This window comes from Perca fluviatilis, chromosome 4 (assembly GCF_010015445.1).
Source record: "Perca fluviatilis chromosome 4, GENO_Pfluv_1.0, whole genome shotgun sequence".
NCBI lineage: Eukaryota > Metazoa > Chordata > Actinopteri > Perciformes > Percidae > Perca > Perca fluviatilis.
In genome coordinates this window covers 44,343,863-44,357,428 of record NC_053115.1, presented here as the reverse complement: position 1 = coordinate 44,357,428, position 13,566 = coordinate 44,343,863, and the positions used below count along the sequence as shown (strand labels likewise).

General features: G+C 41.6%; 2 protein-coding genes across 2 annotated transcripts in view; one reads left to right on the top strand and one right to left on the bottom strand.

The window, feature by feature from the left end:
- Window positions 1-13,566, top strand: part of LOC120557210 (nuclear factor 7, brain-like) — a 30,287-nt gene that overhangs the window by 6,051 nt on the left and 10,670 nt on the right. The window contains exons 4-5 of the mRNA XM_039797326.1: window positions 8,181-8,435; window positions 13,155-13,359. The gene's annotated coding sequence lies outside the window, so the exon portion shown is untranslated. The remainder of the gene's footprint in view (window positions 1-8,180; window positions 8,436-13,154; window positions 13,360-13,566) is intronic.
- On the bottom strand, window positions 5,211-7,022 carry LOC120557212 (transcription factor HES-5-like). Its single transcript, XM_039797327.1, has 2 exons — window positions 6,605-7,022; window positions 5,211-6,463 (listed from the first exon to the last, which is right to left on the bottom strand). The coding sequence occupies exons 1-2, from the start codon at window positions 7,007-7,009 to the stop codon at window positions 6,080-6,082; spliced, it is 789 nt and encodes a 262-aa protein (XP_039653261.1). The 5' UTR covers window positions 7,010-7,022; the 3' UTR covers window positions 5,211-6,079.

Here is a 13,566-nt window from a genome sequence, read left to right as displayed (position 1 = left end):
ATAGGTCGAGTTCCAGCAAGAAAGCCATTGCTAAGACGTCAGAATAAGAAAAAGAGGCTTGCCTGGGCCAAGAAACATCGTCAATTTATTTATTTATTTGACAGGGACATTGCACAACAAATGTGTTGCACAGATCAGAGATTGCTACAAGCTAATTTTCATCTGTAGTCCCTGGGCAGAGGCAAAGTGACAGCAGGTTTATACAGTGGATAATGAGCATTCCTACTAATAAGTTAATTCACAATATCAAATACAGATAAAATACAGATACAGCACCTACACAAGGATCACCTCAACAGACATGCAATTTCAAAATTTACAGTATTTACAATTATGACAGTTTTTTTATTTTTTATTTATTTTTTTTTTTTTAATTTTATTATTGCCTACCTAAAATTTTAACAGTACCCTAGTTTACCAATTTTGTGTTAATGATCACAAATCTGACCTTCTTTCAACCACTTATTTCTTTCAACACCATTAATTTTAAACTGTTGCAAAGTAACACTCTCTCGAACAACAACTGGCAACAAATTCCACATCCCTGCGGCTTTCACAGAAAAGCAATTCTGTCCAAAAGTAGAGGACCTAAAGTTGACATAATCTCCTCTGGAGGAGGCTCGCGTAGTTCTAAGTCCTGCCTCTTCACAAGGTTTCACAAACTTTCTCAGGGGCTGTGGGGCCAAATTATGAAGAATTTTGTATATTAAACTGACATTTGAAAACAAAACGAAATTGTCAAACGTTAATAATTTATATTTCTTCACAATGTTACAGTAATGGTACGAAAAAGGTTTTTTATCTAAAATTCTAAGTGCCTGCTTGTACAAGCTTTGAAGCGGCTGTAACACAGAATTGGTTGAAAGAGACCAATTTGTGATGCATTAAGTAAGATGAGAAAATATCATCGCATGCATATAAAGCTTAGCAGCATCTGTGCTCATTTGAGGACGAATATATCTAAACTGTGATAAATTAAATTCAACAGTTTTTATCAATTTTGAAATATGGTAGTATGATAGATCCAACACTACGCCTAAATACTTGACCGACTCAACTTCGTGAATCCTTTTTCCTTTTACCACAATTTCCAGCGCATAGTGAAACGTATTCCTTATTGAAAAGAACATGCTGACTGTTTTACTAAAATTTAATGTAAAGCATGATTGTACCATCCAATCTGAGATTTTTTCCATCGCTCCCTGGAGCACAGCTGCTGCTTTTTGACCTGATTTTGCATGGACATATATCACCGCGTCATCGGCATACATTTGTACATGAACGTCAGGACAGATAGCTGGAAGATCATTTATAAAAACACTGAACAAAAGAGGGCCCAGAATGGAGCCTTGTGGCACCCCAACTGGGCAGTCCAAAAAAGAAGACATAGTGCTCTTGTGCAGTGCTTCCTATTCTCTAAATATGATTTAAACCATCGTAATGTCTTGTTAGAAATATTGTGAGTGGACAATTTAGATAGCAGGATGTTATGGTTTACCATGTCGAAAGCTCTTTTCAGGTCTAAAAATATGGCACCCACCACCCCCCCTTTATCCAACCCGGCTTTAAGTTGTTCAACAAAATAACAAAGTGCCATTTCAGTTGAATGATGTTTTCTATAACCAAACTGAAGTGGATTCAGGGGGTACTCTCCATAATTCAAATGATCCATCAGTTGCCTGGCCACTACTTTCTCGACTATCTTCGAAATTACAGGTAAGATACTCACAGGTCTGTAGTTGGCCAGCTCCGCTTTATCTCCTCCCTTATACAAAGGTGTAACCACTGCCTTTTTTAGACAGTCAGGGAAGACCACTTCTCTGATGGATCGATTGATTAGCTGAGTAGTAGGTCGACATAGGGTGGCAGCATTGCATTTAATCGTACACAAATCTAAACCATAACAATCCTTTGACTTTGAATTTTTAAGTCCTTGTAAAATTTTAAGGACTTCTTGCTCCGTGACCTCACTTAAGTGAAACACTTGTTTAGTTGAATCTACATATTTCGTTTCCATTTTTCTATTACCAAAAACAACAACCAAATCATTAATAGAATCTTTAAAAAAACTATTAAAAGCACTAGCTACCTTTGATTCTTCTTGCGTTAAGATGTTGTTTATTTTCATTTCATAACATTTCTGTGATGTTTTTTCCGAGAAATAGTATTAATGTGCTATAAAATAAAAGTTTCCTTGAGCTTGTGTTATCAAATCAATAAAAAAAAAGTTCTTTCACTACTTTATTCTGATAATCCTTGAATAGACGCATATCATTTTCAATGTTTGATTTTAAGGCTTTCTTAAGTAGATAATGTGTAATCAGTGTGTGACATCAATTGTCAAACATGGAGGAGGAAGCGTGATGGTCTGGGGCTGTTTTGCTGGATCCAGGGTCGGTGATTTGTAGTGAAAGGCACCCTGAACCAAAACGGCTACCACAGCATTCTGCAGCGCCATGCAGTACCCTCTGGTATGGGCCTAGTTGGTCAGGGGTTCATCCTACAGCAAGATAATGACCCAAAACATAAGTCCAAGCTATGCCAGAACTACCTTAGCAAAAAAGAACAAGATGGTAAGCTTAAAAACATGGAGTGGCCAGCACAGTCACCAGACTTAAACCCCATGGAGCTGGTTTGGGATGAACGGGACAGAAAAGTGAAAGCAAAGCAACCTACACGTGCCACACATTTATGGGAACTTCTGCAACAGAGTTGGGAAGAACTTTCCATTGTAGAAAGAATGCCACGAGTGTGTTCAGCTGTTATATCTGCCAAAGGGGGCTACTTTGATGAGTCAAAAATGTAGAATACATTTTGGTTTATAAATTGATTCCATGATTTCTTTTTGAACTTAAATTGTTCATTTGTTCTATTCTTTCATTTCAGAGTACAATAAGACATTGAACTGCATGAATTTCAATAAAAACCTGGAAAAATTGGGGTGTTCTAAAACTTTTGACCAGTAGTGTAAGCCTATGAAAGACAAAAGAGCTTTAGATGTAGAACAACTGTGTGTACATGGTATATCCAGACATTTACTATTATGAAAAAAGTGTTTTTCATTTTATGCAAATGCTTCATTTTGAGATGTGCACTTTAGGGAATTGTGTGTAGAGTTTTGAAAACATGTGTAAGCAGTTGGTAAAAACTGTAATAATACATTTTATATGTAGAGTACTTTTCAATGAAAAGTCAATTCCAAAGTGCTACAGGTGATTAAAGACAGAAACAAAGAAATCCAGATAAACAATAACCCAATAAAGATGAACGAGAAAGCTTTCTTAAAAAGAATGTCTTCACTCCCTTGTTGAAGGAGTCAGTGGTCTGTGGAGCCCTCAGGTGGTCTGGGAGGGAATCACACAGGCGAGGAGCGGCTGAGCAGAAAGCCTGATTCCCCCCCCAACAGTGCAGAGCTTTGTCCTGGGGGGGGGGGGTGACGTGAGGAGGTTTGTGGTGCGAGTAGCTCTTTGAGGTATGGCGGGGCATTAGAGTAGAGTAGATAGCCAGTGGAGTGAGTGAAGGATGGCAAGGATATCGATATTAATTTAGATATTTTTAAACATATATAAAATTACAAAAGTTATGGGTTACAAAAGTTATGGGTGTGTATTCATTTCTTCCTAATTTTTTGTTATACTATTTATTTCTTGTCTTTTAGATTTATTTTTATTTACCTGGGTGAACTGCTGCTAAAGATTTCGTTGTTCATTTTGCACAATGACAATAAATCTTCTGATTCTGAAAACACATCAAAATAGATTCATAACAAATACAACACAATGTTTATTTCAACTGACTGTTCCTGGTCCAACATTAATATATAAATGAATAAGGTCCATGTCTACACAACAGGACATGTCCTACTGGTTGGACAGTATAAAATATATAAATAAAGAGAACAGGACATGTCCTACTGGTTGGACAGTATAAAATATATAAATAAGTTTGGTTTAGTTTGGCTTTGGTCCTGAAGAAAGTAATGAAGCATTGCTCTTCTGAAGTATTAGTGTATGAAATAGTTTGATGAGATGATTTATTTAAAAGCTCTTGGAGTTTCCAGGGTTTTTATTGGTGATGTTGGAGTAGAACTATGACTGAGTGACTGTGACTAACCCTTTTGGTGTTCTTGATAGGCTAGTTTATAAAACACGCCACTCAAGTACATGCCCAGCTGCTTTAATTTTCCGTAGATCTGGATTAACTGAGTACACACTGATAAAATAAAATAACTACTATGAATAATATAAAAAAACTAGTCAGCTCTCAGTTCTAGCTGCTGTAATATTTCACGTTTATATCATCGCGGTGATCATTTCATGTTTAAAACAAACTTATCTGTGAAGTGTTTAACAGGTTTCTGATGAAACCATTACACTAACACACACATGGCTTCAGGGGATACACTGCAGCTCTATCATCATCTCTCCCTCTCAAAGGCTTGTCAAATTGTGCCCCCCCCCCAGGTTTGGGCTGAGCCCTGAATGTTTACATGGCTAGCTCCGCCCCTGAAGATAATCAGGTTTTTAAACATGTAAACCTGAGTAGGGGGGAGGGGTGGGGGGGTGGCTGTGTGGAGTCTGTCTCTCCTCAGCTTTCCCACACTCCTCTTTATCCTGGGACAACGGAAGTGTGCCATGTTAACACCCCCCCCCTCCCCCCCCGACCTCTTTGCTCTTTAATCTGCTAGTGACAACACAAAAAGAGCTGACATTTTGCCTACAGGGCATCAAACAGGTTAACATAATACATATCTGACATGAATTTTTTTTTTTTTTTTTTTTTTTTTTTTTTTTTTTTTATGAAAAAAAAAAAAAAAAAAAAAAAAAAAAAAAAAAAAAAAAAAAAAAAAAAAAAAAAAAAAAAAAAAAAAAAAAACACACACACACACACACACACACACATACACACACACGCACACACACACAAAACACACACACACACACACACACACACAAACACACAAACACAAACACACACACACACACACACAAACACACACACACACACACACAGGTAGCAGTGTGAGAAAGCAGGCGGAGCTGTAGAGCCACGAGGTCGGATCAGTTTCTGTTATCTGGGATTACCGAGAGAGAAACGGATCGATATATGTGATCAGCACCAACTCATAAAGAAAACACACAAAAAATACACAGATTCTTTCCAAAAAAAGTTTATTTTGAAATCGAAAGTACTCGTTTTACAGACTTTTACTTTTCCACAGGAAACACGTTTGTTGTCAGTGTTGACGCTTCATCTCACTGCACATAAAGATAAAATCTGAAGTCCACAGCATTTATGAAAGGCACGCTATAAACTGTTCTACGGTGGCCCAGAAGGACCAAACACAACCACATTTCACAACACAAAAAAGCTGACATTTGGTGAGACTCAAACCGGAAAAGTTCTGAAATCCAAAATAAGAAGATGGACTTGTGTTTGAAGCAGACTGAGGAGGATTCATCGTCCAAAACATAATCTCCTTTTACACTTTTACAGCCTTGCTTTGCTTTGTGTAAATGTTGTTGTGTTTTGTCCTTCAGGGCCACCGTACCGTCCTCACAGGAAACAGTGAGCGTCTGTCTGTCTTCAACATGAATATATATTATATCACATTATACATATTCCAGCTATTTTCTCGTAATATTCCAACTGTTTTGTTCAAAATGTTAAAACTTTTGAAATATGTTTCGGAGAAAAAGCTGCAGAACTTGTTTTTAATTTCAGTATCAAAGTAATCCAGTGATAGTTTTCTATAACATGCACACGCACACACCAGACGTTTTTTTTAAATCAAGATACTAAAAATATTTAACGTTTTCCTAAAATATTCCAACAATATTTTCATAGAAAAAAGAGGAACTTGTGGAACTTGTTTTCAACTTTTCTCCAGTATCAAACAAGAAGAAAGCACTACCAACGCAAGCGTTAAAATGTAAGCAGCAGTCACACCACGTGTGGTTTGTCCAGGTGGTGTAGCCGTAGCCACACACACACACACACACACACACACACACACACACACACACGTGTGTGGTGTAGCCGTAGCTGATGCCAGCCGTTCTGCACAAGAGCGACAGATCTACCAGGGTCTCCACACGGCCGGCTGCTTCCCTGCAGCCTGGACGCGTCTGTGGGCCGGCAGTATGGGGCCGCGGCCGCTGGCGTGGAGGCACCGCAGTGGCCGCTGCGGCAGCGTCACTTCCTGCGGGGAGCTGGCGGACAGGAAGTACAGCGTCTCCTTCCAGCAGTGGGAGGAGCCGTGGCTGCGAGCCGCGTGATTGGCCAGGCTCGGAGGCTGCAGCTGCTGCTTCAGGAAGGCCACGGTCATCTCCAGGACGTCGGCCTTCTCCAGCTTGGCGTTGGGATCCTGTTTGTGGAACTCCTTCTCCAGCATCACCTTCAGCTGCTCGATGCAGCTGTTGATGCGATCTCTGCGCAGCTTCTCCACCGCAGGTTTCCTCAGCTGGGGACCAAACACAAAGATGTAACTCAAACTCAACTAATACTAGCAAACACACTCAGAAAACTAACTCAAACTAAACTAAAATGGAATCCAAAAGGCCTAAAAATGTAGTGTCTGTAGCTGAAGAGAAGCATGACTTACTTTGTGTCTGTCTCTGGAGGACAGCGTGGAGTCGGGACAGTCTCTTGAAGACAGAGTGGAGTCGGGACAGTCTCTGAGGGACAGCGTGGAGACGGGACAGTCTCTGGAGGACAGCGTGGTGGAGCTGGGACAGTCTCTTGAGGACAGTGTGGAGACGGGACAGTCTCTGAGGGACAACGTGGAGCTGGAACAGTCTCTGGAGGACATCATGGAGATGGGACAATCTCTGGAGGACAGCGTGGTGGAGCTGGGACAGTCTATGGAGGACAGTGTGGTGGAGCTGGGACAGTCTCTGAGGGACAGCGTGGAGACGGGACAATCTCTGGAGGACAGCGTGGTGGAGCTGGGACAGTCTCTGAGGGACAGTGTGGAGACGGGACAGTCTCTGGAGGTGCTGGGAGCCATTCTGATGCAGAGCAGAGGAGTTGTGATGGACCGAAGAGTCCTCTCCTCTATTTATAGGCCCACATTAGCATCACAAAGCCATGAGTCCCAGGCAGGATTAGCTTTCCCACACTCAGAGAGAGAGAGAGAGAGAGAGAGAGAGAGAGAGAGAGAGAGACAGAGAGTGAGAGAGAGAGAGACACACAGAGAGAGAGTTAGAGTTAGTTAGCTAACCCTTACACACCCTTTTTGAGCTGGGAACCTTCCTGGTGGCTGACACTAAAAATATAAAGATAAGACTCTGAGTTTACTGATGATGGGACAATAAACACAGAAAGATAAGAGTCCCAGTTTTTGCTTTAGGTTCTTTATGTCCTGTTCTGAACAGGATCCACAGTTATTACACACTCGGAGAGAATTGGAGGGAAATGCAAACTGTCAATTAAACGTAATTACCCAGAGTCCTCTGGGACGGCACACTTCTATTGTCTGCCCCTTTTAGGAGAATGTGTAATAAATGGGAAGGAGAGTGTGGGAAAGGATGCAGAGTCCAGTCAATAGATGAACCCCCGAGAGCCTCAACCTGCAGGATCAGATCAGATATTCACATCCACCAAACCTCCTGCGAGTTTCACAGTGTTTATGTAGATAGATGGATGGATAGCTAGAGAGAGAGAGGGAGAGAGAGAGAGACAGAGAGAGGGATGGATGGATAGATAGATAGATAGATAGATAGATAGATAGATAGATAGAGAGATAGATAGATAGATAGATGGATAGATAGATAGAGAGATAGAGGGCTCATACATACTGCCTTAACTAAAAACAAAATAACCATACAAATAAAACCAAATGTCAGAGTTTTACATTAAAATATGACACTAAAAAAGGGGGTTATGTAGGGGGTATTTATGGTTTATTTAGGAGGAATTTTGAGTTGAGGAGTCTGATGGGTTGTGGGAAGAAGCTGTTGCAGAATCTGGCCGTTTTGCCGTTGGTTGAGTTCGGAGGTCTGGTAGTTTTTATCATATTGAATATTTATGTTTGTAATGAACAAGTAACTGGAGAGAAGGATGGAAGGTTGTCGCCTGGAGCGAGGGAGGAAGTCTCAGAGTAATGTGGAGTCTTTAATGTGTTGATTAGCATGAAGGAGGCAGATGGTGAAATCTTTTCTTCTCTTTCTGCTCCTCAGGATGCATTCCTTACAAGTGACTCATGACACGATATGCAGATGAAAACACACGACCACATTCCTGAGTGTGTGGGGAATGTGTGAGAGCAGCGAGCGATTCCTCGTTCCCACACTTCAGCCTCCATTCACCCTGCGGCCGCCGGCACTGATCCTGAAGATCATCATTATGCTCCCGACTCAATGGGCCATCTGGATGGCTCCATGGGAGGGGGACAGCATGAGACACGGACCTCCAACACACCTCTGAGTGTTCAGGTGTGATAATGAGAGGCGAAGGTGCTCTGCTACCTGAGTTCAGCGTGTGTTAGACCGGAGAGGACGTACATTTACTCAAAGTATGGTACTTAAAGGGTAACTTTGGACCCTATTTTCTCATGCATGAAAATTTCTGGTTCTTTAAGTTAAAGCTACAAGAAGCTGAATGGACATAAATACTGAAGGAGAGAAGTCAACTACGACTCCTTATTGCATTTGAGCAAGAAGCATCCAATCACAGAGCTGTGACATGGTGTCTAAGTGTCTGATGTGAACAACAATCTTTGACATTGGTCCAGTATTGAACGTGAACGCTGTAACCGGCAGCCACAGACTGGGCTGTAATGTAACCCTACAGGACTAATGTTCAGCAGCAGTCAGCGTCCACTAAAAGTTCAGTTTTTTACCACTGACAGACTCAGATTATTATTCTAACCGGGGATTTCCACTGGATGCGTAACGGCTGTGGACCGGCTCTGCTGCGTGTCTGCTGCGTGCTCCGCCGTCCGTCAATACCCACCGGGTCCGGATTTGTTGCGGAAAGGCTGCGGCCGTGACTGACAGCTGTAGTCACGAGGAACCACAAGTTCTTGCGAATTCAATTCAATTCAATTCAATTCAATTCAATTCAATTTTCAATTCAATTCAATTCAATTCAATTCAATTTTATTTATAGTATCAAATCATAACATAAGTTATCTCGAGACACTTTACAGATAGAGTAGGTCTAGACCACACTCTATAATTTACAAAGCCCCAACAATTCCAACAATTCCAGTAATTCCCTCAAGAGCAAGCAGTGCGACAGTGGCGAGGAAAAACTCCCTCTTGGGAAGAAACCTCGGACAGACCCAGGCTCTTGGTAGGCGGTGTCTGACGAGCCGGTTGGGGTGTGATGAACAGTGGCGATAGTAGTCACATTAATAATGGAACAGTGACTGGATGTAGCGGGAAGCTGCAGGGTTCAGCAGGGACGCAGCATGACATTGCAGGGCATCGCTGAGCTCAGCAGGGAGTGCAGCAGGACCGCGCGACAGCTGCAACCAGGGTCTTGGTGCCAACGTTCTCCAAGGGAATACGCTGGGGGAAAAAAAAGCATAAGGACTCGGGGAGTAAACTCCCCAGAAGCTAGGATTAGTAACAAGCATTTCTGGGACGGGCTGCACACAAATAGTAATAGTAATAGTAACAGTAATAGAAACAGTAATAGAAAGGGAGAGGAGAGAGCAGCTCAGTGTGTCAAAGGAAGGAAGTCCCCCGGCAGTCTAGGACTATAACAGCGTAACTATAACAGGTAACTAAGAGAGACAGGTCATAAGGAGAATTCAGGTAGAATAGAACCACAAAACCACCACCAGTTAGTTTCCATCCAGAGGAGTAGAGGGGAAACGACTCTGAGCTGTGTTTTCAAGGTCTAGTGCAGGGAAATATGATCCGCCATGAGCACAGTGTATTTTATTTTGAAAATTAACCGGATATTTATTTTGTTTCTGTGCTCGACTTCCTGTCCCGCACTATCTGTCCGTCAAAAATAGAAAATTTTCGTATCTGCTGCGGAGGGCTGCGGACTGACGGAACTGGGACGGAGTAGGGACGCAGACGTTCCGCAGTCTGTGGAAATTGCCGGTAAGTGTCTGACAAAATTATGGAAAGGATCCCTACAGAGATAGACCTTTTAGTTAAAGAGTAAGATCCTTTTAGTTTAACATGAAATAGCCCCAAAATCACCATCACCAAACCCACCAGACTCCATGTAAATAATCAGGACTTTTAGAGTGTATAGAGCCAGCATATCTCCACCAGACTCCATGTAAATAATCAGGACTTTTAGCGTGTATAGAGCCAGCATATCTCCACCAGACTCCATGTAAATAATCAGGACTTTTAGCGTGTATAGAGCCAGCATATCTCCACCAGACTCCATGTAAATAATCAGGACTTTTAGCGTGTATAGAGCCAGTATATCTCCACATGTAAATGGGTGAATTAAGGCGTTTATTTCAACCAAACCAGAGTGGTGATTGTTGGAACAGTGGAAAGATGAACCAAGACGGCTTTTGATAGATTGATTTAGTTTCTGTCCACTTTGAATGAAGTGTGTTTTACGATGGTTACAGCGTTCTCGCTCAATACTGGAGCAATTTCAAGATTTCCAAGATTTTTGTTCACATAAGTCACTTAGACACCAACCAATGGGACAATAGGGGTATTATTCAGGTTGAAAAATACCCAATTCACCCTTTAACCGATTTCAGACTAACATTTGATTTTGAGTGTTTTGGCGGGAGTTTGGTGTCGGCAGAGTAAACATGTTGTAAGAGAGTGAAAGGTCCAGCTGCTGCTGGAGGACAAAGACACACTCCCACACAAGTGTGTCCCAGTTTCCCGTCCGCTCCCCCAGCAGCTCTAACTGCTTGTAAGTGTGGCCATATAATAAGCAGCTTAACATTTCCATGTGAATATGGCAGCCGCTTCATTATAACACTAAACTGTTGGACATTCCAGCGTTGAGTCAGTGCTGATGTGTTTACGGAGTTCAACAGTGATCATCACCGAAGAGAATGCTGTTTTAAAGCATGCACACACACTTATTATTGTTTTTCTTCCTTTCACGTGCAACAACAATGCATTCCTTGTGTTTTATGGACAGCCTCGGATCGCACATCAAACACTCTTCGACACTTTGTTCCCATGCAGATGAGCATCGCATGCTTCTCTAATAACTCATCTGTCATTCACCAATGGCATTGGCCGTTTTTTGAGTGGTGTCAGACTCGGACAACAGTCCACTTGCACATGCAGGTTGTTTCCTAAATATGTATGACTGAATTTGTGCTCATTCAAAGATAGCATAGTGAAGTGATTAATGACTTTAAATCAGTTGTTACTTTTATAATGAAGATTGAAATCAGCTGATGTAATGTAAAGTAACTCTGGACAGCTGACTCCCAAATGGAGACTCTAAACAAGGCCTTTATGTCTGAACATGGGAGAAGTTAGCGTTCAGGGCTAATAGAGAAGTCAGCTGGTCGAATCTCCAGAGGCTGGTTTTACAACGTAAGAGATGTCTCCTGTTTCAACAGCCAATAGAGAAGTCAGCTGATCAAGTCTCCAGAGGCTGGTTTTACAACGTAAGAGACGTCTCCTGTTTCAACAGCCAATAGAGAAGTCAGCTGGTCGAGTCTCCAGAGGCTGGTTTTACAATGTAAGAGACACCTCCTGTTTCAACAGCCAATAGAGAAGTCAGCTGGTCGAGTCTCCAGAGGCTGGTTTTAGAACGTAAGAGACGTCTCCTGTTTCAGCAGCCAATAGAGAAGTCAGCTGGTGGAGTCTCCAGAGGCTGGTTTTACAATGTAAGAGACACCTCCTGTTTCAACAGCCAATAGAGAAGTCAGCTGGTCGAGTCTCCAGAGGCTGGTTTTACAATGTAAGAGACACCTCCTGTTTCAACAGCCAATAGAGAAGTCAGCTGGTCGAGTCTCCAGAGGCTGGTTTTACAATGTAAGAGACGTTGCTTGTTTCAACAGCCAATAGAGAAGTCAGATGGTCAAGTCAGCTACGAGCTATAGAAATAAAATTATCCGAAATCTATTTTATTTCTATGTTATAAAGTGTCAGCTGGTGGAACTGGCAGAGTTTTAAACGGAAGCTCAACGAGCGCCCCCAAGCACCGTATGTGGTGGAGCAAGATAGAGAGTGACTGAAGAGAGGGAGCAGCGTTTGAACCAAGCAAAGAATCGGAGAAATAAAATGTTTTCTCTGTTTTATCTCGACTAGAAATGCAGCTGTAGCAAGTATCTCACTATCACTATCCTCATTCATATTTTAAGATACTACAAATTTATATATAATAGTCTGAAGTTAGAACGGAAGTACAGAGAGTCATTTCTATGCAGATGATACACCATTTCATCTCATTGGTGGAAACTGGCAGGTTTCAGAATATTGTAAACTGGAGCATTGCAAGTAGCTGCAAGTTTCAACTCGTCTTGTCGCAAATCCTGGCTTCCTCCAGCAGAATTTCCCTTTGTTTGTTTGGCCGCTGCCACCTGATCCAACTCATCACCAGGTGCTGATCAGTCAACAGCTCTGCTCCTCTTTGTGTCCAACACATAATGCTGCAGATTTGATGAAACACCCACAATCAGTCAGTGACCTTTGGTCCAAGGTGTTCTGGTAGCAAGTAAATCAATATAATCCAACATGGCCTTCTGGGATCACCGTGTACAAGGCTGGACATGAGGGTTGGGTAATTTGCCAAACGAGCATCGTTGCAATATATTTATAGTTCTGTATATTGTGTAATTTTACTTTGCTTTACCTTTTTATAGAACCACATGATCTTTCAACAGGCAGCTCAAATATACATTTAGAGCACATTGAATCTTTCTGCTTCTGTAACAAAACATTCACTTTAATATGATCTGGTTTTTAATGATTTCTGATCTACATTATTACATTGCACTCCTTTTTTATTGAAGACAAATGTGCCAAATAACCAGAACACAGTTCATTCCTTTGTCACACTCAAACTCCTGAAACTCTTTATCAATAAAAGCTCCATCACAGCTGAACAAATGAATGGTATTTTATTAGCTCCATGTAGGTTAACATGTTCTGTACTGTACATATAAAATGAGATAACACCTGTTAATCAGTAACTTTTATAGGCATTGGCAGGTGTTTTTTTTAAACTTTGGAATGAAACACTGTTTACAGGTGAAGCAACACCTCACCTGACTCACCTGAGACAAATGAGGAAACAGTTTGTTCTTCCTCCTCACTAAAGAGATGCAGACTGAAAAACAGAGGATCAGATTCAGACCAAACTAACAACTTCCTCTGAGTGAGTTCAGCTACAGGAGAGAAAAGTGGAAAACTACAACACTGCTGCTTCAACCTGCTGGCTCTACACACACTGAAGGTGAGTTTCACTAAAAACTGTGACGTTTGTAAAGGAGGGAAGGGAGCCATGACTAGTCTAGAATTGCCATCCCTATCTCCACCGTGCTGTGGAGTAAGGTCTGGTTACACCATAGATGCATTCTGGGATAGGAGAAAAAAAATGCTTTGGGTTGTTTGCATGTCTTTAAGCTAATCACAATCGTCTTAGGCAGTGCTAAGCTCCGGA

Bases quoted from the DNA above. Each gene is read 5' to 3' on its own strand.
- LOC120557212 (XM_039797327.1), bottom strand. From the start codon at position 7,009: ATGGCTCCCAGCACCTCCAGAGACTGTCCCGTCTCCACACTGTCCCTC. The intron at 6,464-6,604 runs GTAAGTCATGCT...TTTGGTCCCCAG, and splicing joins CCTCCAGAGACAGACACAAA to CTGAGGAAACCTGCGGTGGA.